Source organism: Oncorhynchus nerka, linkage group LG2, assembly GCF_034236695.1.
Source record: "Oncorhynchus nerka isolate Pitt River linkage group LG2, Oner_Uvic_2.0, whole genome shotgun sequence".
Classification (NCBI taxonomy): domain Eukaryota; kingdom Metazoa; phylum Chordata; class Actinopteri; order Salmoniformes; family Salmonidae; genus Oncorhynchus; species Oncorhynchus nerka.
Window position 1 is genome coordinate 43,750,041 of NC_088397.1, and position 19,697 is coordinate 43,769,737.

The following is a 19,697-nucleotide window of genomic DNA, read 5'->3' on the forward strand; positions in this document are numbered from 1 at the left end:
TTTGATTTGTTGGCTTTAATTGGTCTTTTATTACCATGACCTGTAAAATCATCATATCTTTTAAAATATTTTCTACACGATTCATCGTTGGTCTTTATTATGAATGCAGCTGCCCAAAAAAGTTCCTGAAAGAAAAGACACCGTAAGATCTACACTATTTAAATACTGGTTGAAATATGATATTCATCTATAAGGTCATAACAAGTTCAACATATCACCTCGAGGTGAATATGGCGGCTTGATAGAAAGGTCAGAATGTCTCGCCAAGGGAATAAATACAAAAAGTAACAGTGCCATAAAGTATGAGATTTACTTATTTAAAAAAAAATATGCAACCATAATTTCATTCATACATAAAAAGTCATAACACCTGTATTTGTAGATGTTCCTCCCCCATTAGATGTCAACCCAAAGAGTGATTGTTGTTAGGGGCATTTGATTCAGAAAGAGTAGGAGCTGAAGTTCTTTGTGTTTACTGATGACCTCTAGTGGTGTGTTATAGGTAAGGCTTTATTTACAGCTTGCAGGATAATTCATTATTATAAGACTTGCCAAAAGACATTATAGAGTCTCATACATGCTTATGACCAACATTTTTGGTTAACAAATAGTCAAATCACCAGGAATTTAGCAACGACAACAAAAATTGATCGTGCCTCAATGTAATCAAACGGTCAATTCGCAGTGTACAAAAAAACGTTTTTTTAAATGGATGTGTGTATATCACCCCTCTATCCACAGAATGCATACACCTATCATCACAATAGTCGTTCCAATGCTCTGATAAAGCCTTTTATTTTGTTGTATGCAGATGAACAGGCACTACAGTTTGAAGATTACAGAACTATTATTCTCAACAGACAGACTTGTAGACCACTAGGTCTTTCCCACAACCACTGGTTCCCCTACATACTATACTGTATGCAAGACAAGGTCAAATAAAAGGTTAAAACATCTTTACATATTCACCATCCTGTCGCGGCTTCACGTGAATTTCTGTGTGTACACCATGGTCACGATGTAAATGACTGTACTTTACATCATAATCATATTCAAATTAGATGACATGTGTACAACAGTATTGTAAACAATCTCATTCTGATTTAGATACAATGCATTGTGTTTGCTGGGTACACGGACAATAGTGTACTATCTGCACTTTATTGGGGCGTTGAACTGGCTAAAGGAGTCTACAATAGTTTAAAAGAGCATGTGCACTAGTTGTGTCTTTTCATGGTGGTAATTTAACTGGGTCTTTCCAGATGCACTGAGCCAGTGTCTGTGTACACAGGCTCTCTTCTCTCTCTGTAAGTGTGTGTGTGTGTGTGTGTGTGTGTGTGTGTGTGTGTGTGTGTGTGTGGGTGGTGTGGCTCAGGTGAAGCATTTACTGATTTAGCTAGGCTTGGGTTTCATTTGGAGAGCTGATGGTTAAAATGTTTTATCCCACTATCGGAAGTGCAGTCCCAAAATGTCCCCCCCATTAGCTATATCCCAGATCTCCAAAATGAACTTCTAGCAGCAGAAAAGACAGTTTCCTCATCAATATTTTACACTTTCTGCCTTTCTTTACAGTGTACTTTGTACTGTAGCGTTCTATCCCCATGTCATTGTCATTAAGAGTACATCCCTGGTGTTTAAAGGGTTAACACTGTTTCATACACACACACATACATACATACAAATACATACATATATGTATACGTATACGTATACATAGATACATATATGTATATATATGTATTCGTATATGTATATGTATACATACATACATACATACATACATATATATATATATACATACACACACACACACACATATATATATATATACACACACACACACACATATATATATATATGGTGGTGTGTGTATATATATATACACACACACACACATATATATATGTGTATATATGAAACCCTGTATATATACATATATATATACACATACTGTATGTATATAAACAGTCACACATTTTATAGGTATTATCTCCGCTGCAGATTCTCTTTGATTCACGAGTTCAGTAGACAAGGATTAAGGATTGTGTGCTGTATAGATTCACGTTATCCCCATTATTTGGATAAGTCTCAATTTTGCCAAGAGACACAAATCATTGGCATCAGTTTCTAAAATGATGTTAAGGATTAAGGATTCAACTGACAGGATAAAAACATAAACTAAAAAGAAGGAATGATTTGGTCAACATGTACAGTAGGCTCACTTTCAGTAGTATTTAACAGCGTATTGTGATCTAGTATGCAATGACCGTTAGATCAGGAAGAGCAAGGTGGAGAGAGACAGAGACTGAGCAGGGATACAGTTAAGGTGACTCCTTTTCATTCATAAAAAGATGCATGTGTTTTATATCTATGGATAGAATCTAGTATCTCGCATGGGGCAGTGGGACTCTCGTTAGTTTGCTACGATAAATGTGTCATCTATACAGTGAATTCCCAGGATTCTCTCATATTCCTAAATGTCTTTGTCTAACTTTAATTTGGTCGGCGACAGTTCATTTCTGATGACAAACCGTTTAACCCGTTAGTGGAGTTGGGTCAATGCTATCATTGCGCTGAACCCTTGTGGAGGCCCACATAGGCTGAGGAATGCACTACCTAAACCCAATACGTGCTAAAGAAAAAAAGGACAAAAGAAATCAAAACAATAAAGCATATTTTTCATATTTCTCAATGAACACAGCGTGCACTTTAAGACAAAAGAAAAACGACATAAAGTGATGAGTCCAGAAAGCAGTGGGGTCAGGAAATTACAAGCACATGATCAACATGGTATGATCGGAGGTACTACAAGTACATTATCTCAATGCTGCTTTAGGGAAAGAATATGTCCTATACCGGTGTTTCTTCAACCCTCGGTCCCTGGTCTGGCACCGGGCCCCTGAGACATTACTGAGTGGTCCCTCATCTGTCTGACACCAACATCATCTGATCTTGAGAGAAGCTTTTCAACTAAACTGTCATCCAAAGAGGAGAACCATAGCTTGCCAGTCTCTGGTACAACGAGGGTAGAGAAACACTGTTCGATGCCATTACACTGAACAAGGCTCAACAGCGTAGTACTGCTGTCCTCTGCTCTGCTCAACAGTGATTTGTCAGTGATCCTGCAGCTAAAGGTCATTAATGTCATACAGCAGCACATGCTGCTGCTGCTTCTGTTTCACAGGGGGACTTTTAGAACCTTACATGGAATGACAGACCCGTCAGCACATATTTACAATGCACCTAGCTCATTTACATAGCTCATTCTGGCTATGCAAGCACCATGGACTAAACCATGTCATATGTTATAAAGGAACGTACTTTCTGCCATGTGAATGTCATCATAACCACTGCACAACATTGGAATAGAACACAGCTACACAAAAATGCTGAATTGTTTTCCTGCGCTTCTCGGTTGTGGTGTTTGTTGTTGGCACACGTATACTGACGTGGTTCGACCATGGTCCCAAGCCCAGTGTTGTGGTTGATATGTGTCGGTCGTGTTGGTACTGCCTTTGTCTGATGTGGGTCCTAGGGGAGTGTTTAAATAAAGACGGCTCAGTCTGTGTGTTGATTGCACAGGTAGAGAGGAGGGATGGGGAAGCATTGCTTTGAAGTCTCTGGTAATGTGCAGTATGATCAGACGGTTCAGTCTGGGTGACTAACCAATGGGGCAGTGTCCTCCACGTACACAAGCAGCTAGACGGGCTCCACGTAATTAGCAGGATACAAGCCCAGCTGGCCACTGTCCAACCGGCCTTTACACCAACCCTGCTCATCCTCGTCTTCTAGTTTAGTCAGCTCGTCTCCTGTGTACACAGGAAAGAGAGAGAGAAAGAGAGCGAGAGAGAAGGAGGGAGAGAGAGGAAGGTAAAGGTAGAAAGAGACATCGTATTGACATACTGTACGATTTTGGATTTTATATTAGATTGATTTATCAACAAACATGAATTAAATTACAATTCTATTTGAAATCAACCAAACCTTGAAACTCTGTTGATTTTTGGTTGAAATCTGGGTTAAATCTGAGATGTGTGTGTTGATGACTTTTTGCAAACTGTACCTCAAACTGGTGCCAGTTCATATGCATGCCAGGGCCGTGGGTGTTGCTATTGTTTGTTTTCTTTTTGGGATGAAAAATGTAATGAGACAAAAAATAACTTCCTTTTTATCTCTGGAAACCTCGTATCCTACTGTTTGGTTTATATCATATATAAAATAAATAACAAAACAAATATATTTGAAAAGTTCAGGGCACAATTTAGTGTCTTTCTTAACAGCATCCAATCAACAGGCTCTGTTTCTAAAATGTTCAGTTCTTAGTAGTAGTAGTAGTAGTAGTAGTAGTAGTAGTCATAGTAGTAACTTTACTGTCCCAAATGGAAAATTGATTTGTGGCATTACATTTGATAGACATGGCAACATGACAAAAAAACACAGAATTACAACCAAACAACCAAATCGAGTCGTTTAGTTCTCGTTGGGATTCTCACCTGCTTTAAAGGTGAGTTCGTCCTGTTCCTGCCCGTCATAGTCATACAGCGCCCTCACCCGCACACCCTTCGCTGACTCCTCCTCAAAGGGGTTGGCCCCACCCCCATTGGTGTCTGAGCCGGAGTTTGGCGCGGCCTGCTCATCGTCTGACCACTCTGCCGACTGGTCCTGGGAGGAGTAGGCCTGGTTCTTATCAGAGCTGCTCACACTAGGGAGGAGGAGATGTTTCAACATCATGGACCATCATCATCAGTTGCAGAACAGTTGACCACAAGTTTCCACACAAGTTTCCTCCAGTAACTAGGACCACTATCCATCATCATGGTCATCATGTGACCAGCACAGAGGAGAAAGGGCTGTTGCTACGTTCCAGTCGAACCAAGGTGAGTGAATTGGAGACACAAACTGGATGTTTCACTTCCATTGTCCTTTAAGAGCTGATCTCTCGTACATTCATGTTGACCCAGCACGAGAAAACATGCAACAGAATACACCCCCTACTTCACTGTTCTGCTATGATCATACTGACAAAGCAAAAACAACTGGGGTGACATCATCTTCTGGCCACTAAACAGCCCTTGTGGGAGATATTACCAAACTCAACTGTGACATGTCACAGAGTTAATGATACTCTAGCTTGCGATGACATTGCGTGCTTTGCAATTTATGAACCGTTGACTTTACATCCACATGAATCATTGTTGCTATCGCAAGGACATCCGATAAGACAAGACAAGATACATTTTATAGCCCCGTTCCAATACGTGGGAAGATGGTCTTGAGCAAACAACAGATATAACATCTCATACACAGAATTCATACTTTGCCTATTGCACAATTCCCTATTGCACCTATGGGCCATTCTGGCTCGGACAAAGCTTGCTTGTCCAAGACTTACTGTACTTGCTTACTATTGCAAAATGCCAATTACATCACTGACATACTGCACAATGTAAAAAGAGATGTTTTGAGATGAATTCTGCTGTTAGTATCGTTAAAAAAATAAAAATGGTCTCTGTGATGACACAGTTATTCTACACGTTAGAGAGGCATCTCTGTTCTACTACAGAAGGTAACCGTAGTGGTGGAGGTGTCTGTGAGACCTACCTGCCCCTGTCTCCAGCCGATGCAGCCACATAGTCCGGGGCCGCTGTCACGTTGGTCAGCATGATACCGTCTGCCCCTTTCTTTGACTTCTCTCGCTTGCTGATCATGTGAGTGATCTCTGGGTTGTACTCCTGGAAGGAAGGACGGAAAGAAAGGAAGGACAGACGGAAGACAGGGAGCAAGCCATAGTTACCAGTCGAAGCCTGGTTGTTCCTGTTCAGTCAATGGGGGAAGTGAATTCAAATGAATTCTTACCATGAGTTAAAAGCGATCAATTAAACACATGTATTGTGAGGCTAACTGGGAAGCGGTGGTTGTGTACCTCAAACTGGGGCCAGTTCATATGCATGCCAGGGCCGTGGTTGTTGCTGAACCATTTCAGGTCCTCCTGTGCGCTGGCAGAGGTGATGGTGTGCTCCAGGTCCCTGTACACTGTGGCATAGCTGAAGACAAACAGAGATAGACAGCAGTTACACCTCTGTTCTGACACATTCATCAAGACTCAGTGTACCATTACGGTGGTGCCCAGGTGGTGGGCCAATGTGTGTGTGTGTGTGCGTGCGTGCACGTGTGTGAGTATGGCCCTACCTTTGGTTCTCGGTGAGGTTGAGGTGTCGTTTGATGTCCAACAGCACCTCCCTGAGGAACCGCAGTCTCTTCTCCTCAAACTGCTGACACGTGTCAAACACTGTCTCCATGTTCTCCATGTACTGGGGCGTACAGTTCCTCAGCTCATCCAGAGTCTTCTCATACTTCTCCTTAGCCTGCATGGGGAAGATCACACAGTATGTTAATAACGTGTTAAGGGATAAACAACCACACTTGGCTGTACAGTTCAGAGCTGAGGGGTCGTTGACCCCTACACAGTGAGCTTAATATTTGTTGTATTTTAATGTGTCAGGGACTTTTCATACGGGGTATTTTACTGTCAATATTCTACACATTCTACAGTGACTTTCCTTTTTCTATTCAGTTAGATCGTTCTAGCCTCTGCATAGCAAGGTCTTTAGAGGCTTGGGGTTACTGAGAAGTGGTGGTGATTGATGTTGACCAAGGTTGAATAATAATTAGGGGTCCTCTCAGTAGTTCTAAGACAGTGTTATTGAACATATGTCATGGCTCGAGTGGGTCAAGGGGCAGCAAGGCCGTGAAATCATCCCAGTGGCCTCAGCAGAGTAAAGTCCACTATACTAGTAAATAGGTCCTCTCTGGGCTGTAGTTCTTTAACGGCTCAAGAAATACTCCTGGAACTAGTAATGGCAATGAGATGAGAGGCCCCACTAACATTGACTGTACTTTTGTTTATCCCATGTGTAGCTCTGTGTTGTTGTTGTTTGTCGCGCTGCTTTGCTTTATCTCGGCCAGGTCGCAGTTGTAAATGAGAACTTGTTCTCAACTGGCCTACCTGGTTAAATACAGGTGAAATAAAAAAATTAAAATGTATAAAAAAGAAGGAGGAGGAAGAGGAGGATTGAGCAATGGAAGGTGGCAACTGCAGGATTAAGCTCTGCAGTGTGTGACCCAGATTAGTCTTCAAATAGCTGGAGTTGATTTGATTCACTCTCTCCTCTCCACTCGCCTTGATTGCAGCTCTCAGTGTGAATACTGATTAGCAGAAAGGACTCTTCACTGTGATGATAGCTGATGTGTGGTAATCAGTGTTCCGGCACAAAATGGCTGTCATGTCTCAGCCAGGTGGGTGCTACTGCTATGCCTTGGTGGATGTAAGCTCTTATGCCCTGATCTAGGCAGTAGGGGTCTGGGTAGCTCACCTTCTGAGAATCCTGCTTGCACCTGTCCACCTTGTCCAGGAGCTTCTTTTGCTGGTCGGCCGCGACTGAGGCGTCTGCCTTGCTGTTGGCCTCTCTGATCGACGCCACCTTCTCCTCCTTACAAGCCAGGTGGTACGTCTTCTTGGCAGTCTCAAGCTGAGGAGAGAAGAAATTGTATATTTTAGAAGGACATGAACCCTTTGGGGACATCATTTCAATGCAAACGACTTCAAGGTTACAGCAGAGCATGGTGCATGTTCTGATCCGGACCTCAACGTCAATGACAGCTCAATTTGGGGAAAATGCTACATCATTCTAAGTGTAGTTCAGGTGGTTGCCCCTCACCTCCTTGAGCTTCTTGGCCCACGGTTTCTGGGCCTTCTTGAAGCCTTCCTCTGCCTCTTTGGTTTCCTTGAAGCCTCCCATCATCTGTTTGTGGTAGGAGTCCTTCTGCCAGTTCTTCACCTTCTCAAAGTCATTGTTGACCAGGCTGTTCTTCACATCCTGGTGCAGCTCACTTACCTTCTCAGCCTCCGTCATCACTGCCACCCAGGCCCTCTCCACACTGCCGTACTGGGGTCCTGAGGGAGAGGGAGAATGGGGAGGTCCATTAGCAATTTTAGAAACAGAATACTCCAGTATTACTTCATGACTAATAGCAGTTTTATTCCATGGCAAAACTGTCTAGAGAAAAGAAGATCCCGCACATTGCGTTTACGGTACTGACAAAACTAGAAAGAGTTTATTACAAATTCTAAAATGGGTGGTTCGAGCCTTGAATGCTGATTGGCTGATAGCCGTGGTACAGTATATCAGACCGTATACCCCGGGTATGACACAACATGTATTTATTTTTACTGCTCTAATTAACGTTGGTAACCAGTTTATAATAGCAATAAGGCACCTCGGAGGTTTGTGACATATGTGCCTAAGAACAGCCCTTATCTTTGTTATATTGGCCATAAACCACACCCCCTAGACTTTATTGCTTAAAAATAGCGTGCACCCACTAAGCACAGACTAATGCCAACGTTGTTTCGATGTCTTTTTTTGGTCCTGTCCCGACATGTTTTTTTGGTCTGTTCCTGGTGTGGGCCGGACCGGCCTTGATTTCTGAACCAATCATAGACATCTATGATTGGTTCAGCTTTGGTCGGTCCAGACCAAATCTGAACCAATCATAGAAATCCATGTTTCCCAAGTTTGGAAAGCACAGTACAGCACACTACAGTACAGGAGAGGAGAGAGGAGTATGTGGCTGATAGTGTCATGTGACAGTGGGTGATGGTGTTGGTAGGTCAAAGTTTAATTCATGGAATATGGGTGTGGTATATTGTATATCTTAAATGTATGCCTACATTCAGATATGGATCCCTCTTTTCAATATTAATTACCCTTCCATTTTTTGACCAGTTATCTGGGTAAAGGGATGTTGTTTCGATTTGCCAATTCGTAGGCAAGTTCTCTGCATTTGAAGCTACTAAGCCCAGGAAAACTGGTCTGCGAGGTTCTTGATATGTTTAGCAAGCTCAGACTCCATGTCATCAGCTAAGGCCTCTGCTACTCAAAAAAAATGGGTTCCAAAACGGTACTCCGGCAGTTACCGGTCAAGACCCCTTGAGGTTCTTGAGAGAACAGCCAAGGAAGTGAGAGAAGGGAATAAGTCCATTGGAGCAGCAGCAAGGGATGAACAAATAGACTGAATGACACTGAAGAGGTACATTGACAACAAGAAAAGAAAACAAACATGTTCCTGTGAGAAAGAGAATCTACGACAAGGTGCTACCTAGAACCTAAAACGGTTCTTTGGCTGTCCCCATAGGAGAACCTTTTGAATAACCCTTTTTGGTTCCACGTAGAACACTTTTGGGTTCCATGTAGAGCTCTCAGTTTCACTTTCTTGGCTGCTCTCTCAAGAACCTCAAGTGGGGGGGGGGGGCCAGACCTCTGCTTGTTTTACGTTTGTATGCACGGGACATGAGGATGTCTGCTCTGGAACAGTACAAATACACTATCTTGAGTTCATATGCATGACACGTTGCAAAAACATTATGCAGGTGAATAAAACAGACAAAATGCAATAATCATTTGTATGGGGTATGGTGGCCATTGGCTCAACTTACCCCAAGGTTAACATTTTCACTATATTAGCCCACACATATACAAGGATGCACTTTCATTGTTGGTTCAAAACCTAGCACAAAACAATCTTAAAACGATCTACTTTGGTTTAGATACAAGCATCATAGAACCTATAACACACTAAATGAATTAGACTTTGTGAAAATACTTTTTGTGGACCTAACTTGCAACTTGAAGTGATGACCTCTTCCTAAACATTTGGGCACATTATTCATTTTGTGTATGATTTCCGAGAAACAAAGGGTGGCTCAATTAACCCTTTGGCTCAACTTACCCCACTTTCCCCCTACAGTAAAGAAAAGTATATTATAGTTCAATACAGTACAGCACAGCAGAGTACAGTAAATAAAGAAAAGTAAAGTTCAGTACAGCTCGGCACGGAAGAGCATGGCACAGTATAATGTACTGTATTGTACCGTACTTTAAAGTACTGTATTGTACTCGACTGTACACTACTGTACTCTACTCTACTGAATAAAATGTACCGTACCATGCTGTACTCTACTGTGCTCTACTGTACTGAACTGTGCCATACTGTACTGTGCTGTTCAAACTTGTGAAACATAGCGTTGATGTCTGTGTTTCGTTCAGATTTGGTCTGGTCCGGGCTGAACAGATTTGTACTTGTTTTGGGGGAGGCGCTCATTAATGAATAACAACAGTTATTACAGTCAGTGCATTCAATTACAGAAGACGAACAACAACATAAAACAGTCATAGCAAGACAAATATATGTCTGTAACCGCTACTGAGAATGTTATTGCAGTTGAAGTGGGCTGTTGGTTTATTCTGTAGGTTGGACTAGTAAAAGTCCATTTTAGCCTACTGTAGATGATTCGGGAAGGAGAGGGTAAAGAGGCGGTAGGACTGCTGACAGCAGGGTATGAAAAGCCACAATACCACGCCTCTAACACACATTCTCAGCAGCCTTCACTATCCCACACAGTTCGCCAAGAAAAAAAGACTAACAAATAACCTTTGGTAATTCACCTCTTAACTCGTTGGCCTATATCTTAGCCCTAACCTGGATAGAAGAGAATAGACCACCAAGCACACTCATCTGTACAGACTCTACCTCAGGCCTACAAACACTGGACGAAGTGTTTATTTGTCACGTGGAGAATACAACAGGTGTAGACTTTGCCGTGAAATGCTTGATTACGTGCCTGTCCCAGTGAGTCAGTTATAACAAATAATAATACAAAGAAAAGTACAGTACAATAAAAGACACAATAATGGAGCTACGTATATACAGGGAGTATCAGTACCAGATCAATGTGCAGGGGAATGAGGTGTTTGAGGTAGATACTGTATGTGCATGAGGGCAGGGTAAAGTGACTTGGCATCACGATAGATATTAATAAGAGTAAAATAAAGAACAGAGTAGCAGCAGCATATTATGAGTGCAAAAAGTGTGTGCGCGTTTAGTTGTCTCTGTTTGTTTGTGTTGTGTCGGTGTCCGGGTTTGTGGTGTGTTGGTATGAGTGTTGGTGTTATGTGTGTGTGTGTGTGCATATGTAGTGTATGTGAATGTGTGTGGGTTTTGTGTGAGAGTGTTTTATTAGTCGTATGTATGGGATACACATGGTACCAACGAAATTATTATTTACAGGTTCCTTCTCGACAAAGCAACAACAATAAGAACTAATAAAAGATAAGAATACAAACATAAAGTAAATGTAAAATTCTCAATGGAATAATATATTCATGTTAACATAAGCATAATACAGGACGGCACAATTTATAGTCCGTTATTTACACATGTTTTGGGGAAGAGGGGATTGGGGGAGGAGTCTGGTAGCAGAGGTTGTGATGTGTGTGTCGCATGAGTGTGTGTGTGTGTATATGTGTGTGTGTGTGTGTGTGTGTGTGTGTGTGTGTGTGTGTGTGTGTGTGTGTGTGTGTGTGTGTGTGTGTGTGCTAAAGTGTGGAGAATCAGAGCAGGTCAGTCCAGTTCAAGTGTTCAGCAGTCTCATGGCTTGTAGATAAAAACTGTCTCTGAGTCTGCCGGTATCAGACCTCATGCTCCGATATAATTTCCCTGACGGTAAGTAATTGAACAGCTTGTGGCTGGGGAGTGTGGGGTCCTTGATGATGCTGCGGGCCTTCCTCAGGCACTGTTTCGAGTAGATATCCTGGATGGGTGGGAACATGGTTCCAGTGATGTACTGGGTCATCTTCACCAGCCACTGGAGGGCATTGCAGTCGTGGACGGAGCAATTCCTGTACCACCTCCCAGGATGCTCTCGGTGGTGCAGCTGTAGTATTTGGAGGACCCGGGGTGACATGGCCAATTTCTTCAACTGCCTTAGGAGGTAGAGATGCTGTTGCATGCTCTTGACAAGAGTGGTGGGGTTGTTGGTCCTCGTCAAGTTCTCGGTCATGTGCAGACTCTCTCTACTGCAGTCCCATTTATGCGGAGGTGGGAATGTTCCATCCTCTGCTTCTTGAAGTCAACAATTAACTCCTTTGCTTAAGTTCACTTACTTCATTCCTATTGGCTGACTCGTTGTTGTTGGTTATCTGGCCTACAACCGTGGTGTCGTCAGCAAACTTGATGATGGAGTTGGTGTCGTGCAAAGCCACGCAGTCGTGGGTGAACAGAGAGTACAGTAGACGGCGGAGGACACCACTGGGGGTCCATGTGTTAAGAGTCAGTGTGGAGGAGGTGCTGTTGCCAATCCTCACAGCCTGTGGTCTGCCGTTCAGGAAGTCCAGGTTCCAGTTGCAGAGGGTGGTGTCCAGACCCAGGGCTGTGAGCTTGGTGTCGAGCTTGGAGGAAATGCTGAAAGGTAGTCAATGAACATCATTCTCAAATAGGTGTTAATCTTGTCCAGATGTGTTTACGGCGGTGTGAATAGTGTTGGAAATGGCATGTTCCATAGATCTGTTGGAACAGTAGGCAAATTGGAGTGGGTCCAGTGTGTGGACTATGACCAGCCTCTCAAAGCGCTTCATGTTGACCGGGGTGAGTGTGACAGGGGGATAATCATTTGGGCATGTCACCTTTTCTTGGGCTCTGGGGTGACGTTCTCCTTGAAGCAGGTGGGGATTTCAGCCTGGGACAGGTTGAAGATGTCAGCGAAGACGCCCGTCAAGCTGGTCAGCACACACTGGACGCAGCCAGAGATGCCACCTGGGCCGGCGGTTTGGTGAGGAGTATTCACTCTTTTGAGAGTTTTCCTCACATCAGCCTCAGAGAGCGAAAGCACTTGATAGTCCAGAGAAGAGACAACCTTCCAAGATGGCTCGGTATTGTCTGCCTCGAAACGAGCATAGAACGTGTTAAGCTCGTTTTGGGAGGGAGGCTTTGGTGGGCACCACAACGCTGGATTTGCCTTTGTAGTCCGTGATAGTCTGTAGTCCTTGCCACATGCGTCACAAGTAGAGTCTGTATTGTCTTTTTGCATCCCTAATGGATTTGTGGAGCTCGTACCTGCTTTCCTTGTACACATTGCGCACCACAGAGTCATCGAGGTTCATTCTGCCGACATTGAATGCTGCAGCACGGGCTCTCAGCATGGAACAGATATCACCGTTCATACAGGGTTTTTGGTTGGGGTATGTCTGGACTGTTATTGTGGGTACAACATCATCAACACATTTCCTAATGAAGCCTGTGACTGACAATGCATATTCCTGAATGTTGATGGATGAGTCCTGGGTGGAGGAATCTTTGAACAGATTTCAATCAGTATTCTCAAAACAGTCCTGCGGCATTGAGTCTGCATCCTTTGTCCAGCGCCACACTATTCTCTGTGTCGGTGGCTCCCTCTTGAGTTGCTGCTTGTACCCAGGGAGTAGGGACAGAGAGACGTGATCTGATTGGCCGAAGTGGGGGGAGGGGATGGCTTTGTACGTGTCACAGATGTTTGCATATACAGTACATGGTCCAGCACATTTATTTTCTTGTGGCAGAATAAATGTTGTTGATATTTTGGCAAACATTTTTTTTAACAGTGCTTGGTTAAAGTCACCCACAACAACAAAAAAGACTGCTTCCAGGTGAGAGTATTCTTGCTGACGAATGATCTTGTAAAATTCCTGAGTGCTGCGTTTGCTTGTGGCAGTATGTACAGTACACAGCTGTGATAATAGCACTCGTGAATTCCTTTGGCATATGGTGGGGTCTGCATGTCTTCAACTTCTGTACACCAGGAATTGTTGATGACGAAACATACTACTTTATTATATATATATATATATATTATTATTTATTTTTTTGTAATCATTTAAAAAAAAAAAAAATTTAACCTTTATTTAACTAGGCAAGTCAGTTAAGAACAAATTCTTATTTAAAATGATGGCCTACACCGGCCAAACCCGGACGACACTGGTCCAATTGTGCGCCGCTCTATGGGACTCCTAATCATGGCCGGTTGTGATACAGCCTGGATTTGAACCAGGGTGTCTGTAGTGACGCCTCTAGCACTGAGATGCAGTGCCTTAGGCCGCTGCGCCACTCGGGAGGCTTACCTGAAGTCGCCATTTGATCCATACGGAAAATGGAAACGGAGTCTGGTTGATTAGCAGAGTCAAGTGTATCGTCTATAAAAAAAAAAAAACACAGCATTCCCTAATGTCCCTCTGCGAGTTCACAACTTTTATTTCCCAGGGATTGGACATAGGCCATCAGGATACTAGGAAGAGGAGACCGTGTAGCACGTCTTTTCTGCTGAGCTTTTAGATCCCCCTTTTCTTCCTCTTCTTCATCACCGGAGCTGCTTTCAGTTATCCTTGTCAGCAGCAACAAGTAAGCCTGCTGTGCAGGGAACAAAGGAGTGAATGTTTTATTCCAGATCAGGGAGGCTGAGAGATAAGTGTGTAGCTTTCGATTCATGATCCAGAAATGTTGTCGGTCGTAGGAAATTGTTGAACCAACATCCTGAGAAAACAAAGTCAGAATTCCAAGCAAAATAGCCATATAAAAGCAAAGTCGGGCAGTAGTGTGTGAGTGAGTAGTGTTTACATACACTCAGTGACCAGGTTATTAGGTATACCCATTTAGTACTGGGTCGGACACCCTTTGCCTGCAGAGCAGCCTGAATTCTTTGCGGAATGGATTGTACAAGGTGTACGATTCTTGCCATTCTTCTTCTTCTTTCATCAACGAGCTGTTTTCAACCACGGGACTGCTGCAGACTGGTTATTTTTTGTTTGTCTCACCATTCTATGTAAACCCTAGAGACTGTCATGCGTGAAAATCCCAGGAGGCCTGGCACTGACGATGATACCCCACTTAAAGTCGCTTAGGTAACTAGTTTTGCCCATTCTAAGGTTGAATCAAACCATAACTAAATGCCTCGATGCCTGTCTGCCTGCTTTATATTGCAAGCCACGGCCCCTTGACTCACTGTGAACGGGGTGGTATACCTACTTAACTGGCCCCTGAGTGTATAGCCTTGTTAGTGTGCAAATAGTCACTGCAGATAGTCCGGGTAACCATTTAATTAATAATTTTGTCTTATGGCTTGGGGGTAGAAGCTGTCTCTCAGCATGTTGATCCGAGAGCCGATGCTCTGCTACTGTTTTCCAGACAGGAGCAGAGTGAACAGTCTATTGCTTGGGTGGCTGGAGTTGGGCCTTCCTCTGACACCGCCTGACATAGAGGTCCTGGATGGCAGGGAGCTCGGCCCCAGTGATGTACTGGGCTCTCTGCACCCCCCTCTGTAGCGTGTTGCAGTCTGAGGTACTGAGGTAGATTTGCAACCACTCAAGATGCTCTCGATGGTGCAGCTGTAGACATTTTTGAGGATCTGAGGGCCAAAAATGTTCAGCCTCCTGAGGGAGAAGAGCCGCTGCCATGCCCTCTTCGGGACTGTGTGGACCATGTTCATTTAAGTCCTTAGTGATGTGGACGTCAAGGAACATGTAGCTTTCTACCCACTCCACTACAGGCCCATCGATGTGGATGGGGGCATGCTCTTGCACACCCGCAGCAGGCCACCCGCAGTAGGGCAGACCTATTGTTCGACTAACGGCAAAAGGAATGAACAGCAGGGGAAAAGGAAGACATTTACACTCCATTCACCCTGGTTTCAATAAGCAATAACCACAAATTAATTTCAAGATGATCAGAAACCATCATCACCCATTGTGAATAGGTCACAACGGCCTCAACCACCGTCTCCATAAGATAGGAAAAAACAAGACAGGTTCATGTCTCAACTGTCCTGCAGCAGAAACGACAGACCACGTCCTCTTTCGCTGTCAAACCTAACGACATCAAAGGCAAACGATCAGAAGAACGATCACATCCCTGGGAATAAGTTTCACCCTCTCCAACTTACTAAAAACCTGTCCAGAATAGGGCTGTTATGGTGACCGTATTACCGCCAAACTGGCGGTCACAAGTCACGAAGGCAGTCAAATTCCATGTAACCTAGTCATGCTAATTAGGCTTCTTCAAGCTATGATGCTGCTGATGGTTAGTAGCCTACCAAACTTGCTAACTGCCTGGTACTCAGCACTCTATTGTCCCTATAATCACCCTGACATCAATGCAAATCTAATCGAAAATATAATCAAACACTTCATGAGAGCCCATGAGCTCATTTTGTGCAACATTTCTATAGGCTATGCAAGAAAACAGAGTGATGGCCTCTATTAAAAAGAGGAGAATCCCATGAGCTTTCTAAAGGCTAGGCCTACTATGTTTATTTCTAAACTTTTCTAATATTAAGTACATTGCTTATATTTACAACAGGAATATAGCCTACCTGGCAGTCATGAAAATGAACCACGGGAAAAGTGTCCTCCATTCGCTATTTAAGTGCATAGATGACATGTATTTTTTTCCGCTGCCCCTGTTTCGAGACCGGTGCATGATAATGGTGCATTCTAAATCAAAACAGATTTCACACATATACTAAATAATATATGTAAAGACAAGATTAAATCAAGAATAGTCTGATGGGCGACAATATTAGCTTGTGAATTAAATGTATCACTTGTGAATGATGCCCAGCATAAGGTAAGAAACAATGCCTTTCTTTGTTGACTTTTTCTAGTCATAATCGCACACCTCAAGTAGTCTAGCCCATAGGCCTAGATGTTTTGATAAGGTTTGTATCACAACTAAAGTGGCCAAATAACTTCTTAAAATTAAGCACATTAATCTGCTTTACAAGGGGTGTAGAGCCTAACTGCAGTGCATGAGTTTCAAGATTGGGGAAGATCTTTTTCACATAAATGCACCTTTATAATAAAAGCATAATCGCATTTGCAGTAACTTTTGATAATGGTGTTTTCCCGCTAACGGAAAATTAATATAGCATACTGCCTTGTGTGCATTGCAGCGCTTATAATGTGAAGAAATAGCCTAATAGTTTATCAACATTTTAAGCTAAACGTTCATCTGTTGTGTCAGCCTCATTGCGTAAAAATGCTTTTTTTTATGCTAGTGGTTGTATTAATTTGGGATCTATCATATCCCACAACTGCCCCAGACTATGTTTGGAATATTTATTTCTCACACAGAATAGAATATGTCAACTTTTGTGGGGGATAGTAGATTGACATAGGCTAGTGCTTTTGCTGTTCATTAGGTCTACTCATCTTGTTGGCTGACAAAAAGCAAATGTGGACAGTTGTTCCAATATCTTCAATATGCACCTCGGAATTGGATAAGTACTCGCGCAGTTGTGTCCCCGATGTTGTAGCCTATGAGAAAGACCCGATCGATCATGTGATGGAGAGCCATGTGAGTGAGAGGTGCTTCAGAGCACGCAACACTCAGGGAGAAGGGCACAACGGCTACTGGACGCAAAAGGCATGGATTCTTTTAGAGGGGGGTTATGGCCACACAAAGGGGATGCTGCCGGGAAATTTGAGGCCTTATCAAGTGCTTGTCAAATTGTAAATGAGAGACTGATGAAGTGTGTACAGCCTGCGCAAAAAAAGCTGAGCTTTCATGCAACTTTTTTCAAATCATCATTAGTGTCGCATCATGCAGCCTTACAATGTATTAAAAAATCTAAACATATAGCCCAACGTTTGTAGAAAACCTGAAGTTACATGAATAACTCTTAATTAAGAATATAGGAGTACCTGTTTCTTTGTTAACCGCTCAACACAGAATAGCGGCATGGGCACACTCCCTTAAATTGTTTGGAGAAAATATCCTTCGTATTTTATTCATCTTGGTGTAATTGTATTCTTCATACCATAAAAGAATATAAAATAATGCCATGGAATTCTAAGCAAATCTTGTCTGCTAAATGAACTAGTGTAGCCCATAACCATATGGCATAGCCAGAAAAGGAACAAACAGCAGGACAACTCAGAGTATGCTGTCCTTCTGAAATAGACTACATTTTCCTCATATCATGCTTTTTTAGACCCGTCTAAAATAAATAATGGATTTTTTTGTGAAGGTGTAGGGGATATTACATGGATTTACTATACTTTTTTAAATGTAGATGTTCCAAAGGTCTGCATCAGTGGCTTGTAAGGCTCCGTGTGAAAGCCAGGAGATGCTAAGTGTATTTATGTTAATTAACGGTCAATTACCATGAGACCAGTAGTTATTTGCTTGACAGTCACCAGCTGATGAAAGCCCTAGTCCAGAACAAACTGTAATTCACTCAGCAATCATTTTCTTCCTCCATTCCTATAGGGTGGCGCACAATTGGCCCAGCGTCATCCGGGTTAGGGGAGGGTTTGGCCGGGGTAGGCCATCATTGTAAAATAAGAATGTGTTCTTAAATAAAGGTTAAATAAATCATTTTTAGATTACAGTGCAAAGTGTAGAATACCTCCATAGTCTCCAACATACTCCAGCCCAGTAGGTGGCGGTACTGCACCTAATATTGGTATGCACCACCATAAAACCCCAACGAAGAAGCAAAGTAGGTTGGACTACATCATTGCTGCCAGTTTGAAAGCTTTTGAAAAAGCTAACATAAGTGCATGTGACAGAAGGGAAGCAATAATAAATATTATATGTTGCAATCTTTGGTCGGCTCCTCCTTCCGAGAATAAATTGATTAGAAAATTATTATTGGGATATAATTCTTACTTCATTGAGCATGTACAATATGTGCAGTTGAAATTAGACATAGAACCAATGACCAAAAATAGGTATTTTCAATGTCTGTAAATTATGTTTATTCAACTTTCATTCAGAACCGAAAATTTCAACGTCCGGAAAATAATTATTTTCAACATCCAGAAAATGTGTTTATTTTGACCTTTTATTCTGAACCTAAAATGAACATAACTTCAACGTCTGGAAAATACGTCTTTTAGACATCTTTTTTTTTTTGCTAACTGGGCACCAACATGTGGCAGTAACTCTCCAAAGCATTGTGAGCTGCTGGGTTTGTGTCTCCCCTCCTCCCCTCGTACCTTTATCCACCAGCTGTCTCCATCTCTTGGACCAGTCGGTCAGCTGCTGGCTGTAGGCCTTCTCAATTTTGGCACGCTCTTGTATACAGTTCATCAGGTCATTGCAGAGCCTGTGGCCGTCATCAATCCGCTTCACAGCACGCTTGTAGTTCCCCACCTTTCATAGGCACCAGAATGAGAGGCATTTCAATTACATTCAACACATTCCACCTTAAAAGCCAATTTATGGTAATTTCCGGTATCTACATTGGCTGTATAGTATTTGGCATGGACTCGGACTCGGAGGGCTTCATGCGGACAGAGCTCTTCCCGAGTCCGGCAGAATCATATTACTCTGGGCACTGGCTAATGGTACTCTGGCCGAGTCCATTTCAGCTCATCCAGCCTGATTCACTTTTTCAGGAGTAGGGCCATTTTAGTTTTTTATTCAGCAGGGGATGAAATACAAATAAAAAAAATATTTAAAAAAGTGATATATTTAACCTCTATCGAATTTGTTAGCTCATTAAAAGCTAAACTGTGTTACAGTCTCTGCGGTCCTAAAGCTGTCAGAGATGGTCCCTAATTTAGAGAATCTCTGATGCTTTTGCTTTTACTACAGGCCATTGTAGGGTTTTTTGTAGTTGCTGTCCACCTAATTGAAAAGTGCACATTCACTTCCATAACGTTTGTTCTAGGCAACTAGTATGTAAGATAAAAGTGCACATTCACTTCCATAACGTTTGTTCTAGGCAACTAGTATGTAAGATAAAAGTGCACATTCACTTCCATAACGTTTGTTCTAGGCAACCAGTATGTAAGATAAAAGTGCACATTCACTTCCATAACGTTTGT

At 42.7% G+C, this 19,697-nt stretch overlaps 1 protein-coding gene across 5 annotated transcripts in view; it reads right to left on the bottom strand.

Annotated features, from left to right (window-relative positions):
- Nucleotides 1-778: 778 nt before the first annotated feature.
- Nucleotides 779-19,697, bottom strand: part of LOC115135659 (protein kinase C and casein kinase substrate in neurons protein 1-like) — a 58,666-nt gene continuing 39,747 nt past the window's right edge. For 4 of the 5 annotated variants that reach the window (XM_029670572.2, XM_065026547.1, XM_029670580.2 and 1 more), the window contains exons 3-10: nucleotides 18,864-19,020; nucleotides 7,719-7,954; nucleotides 7,374-7,529; nucleotides 6,190-6,365; nucleotides 5,924-6,044; nucleotides 5,602-5,732; nucleotides 4,494-4,702; nucleotides 779-3,809 (exon numbers count right to left, since the gene is read on the bottom strand). In XM_029670572.2, coding sequence (XP_029526432.1) covers nucleotides 3,700-3,809; nucleotides 4,494-4,702; nucleotides 5,602-5,732; nucleotides 5,924-6,044; nucleotides 6,190-6,365; nucleotides 7,374-7,529; nucleotides 7,719-7,954; nucleotides 18,864-19,020 — 1,296 coding nt within the window. In that variant the 3' untranslated portion in view covers nucleotides 779-3,699. Of the gene's footprint in view, nucleotides 3,810-4,063; nucleotides 4,124-4,493; nucleotides 4,703-5,601; nucleotides 5,733-5,923; nucleotides 6,045-6,189; nucleotides 6,366-7,373; nucleotides 7,530-7,718; nucleotides 7,955-18,863; nucleotides 19,021-19,697 lie in introns of all 5 variants that reach the window. The other variant, XM_065026548.1, reaches the window with a different exon arrangement.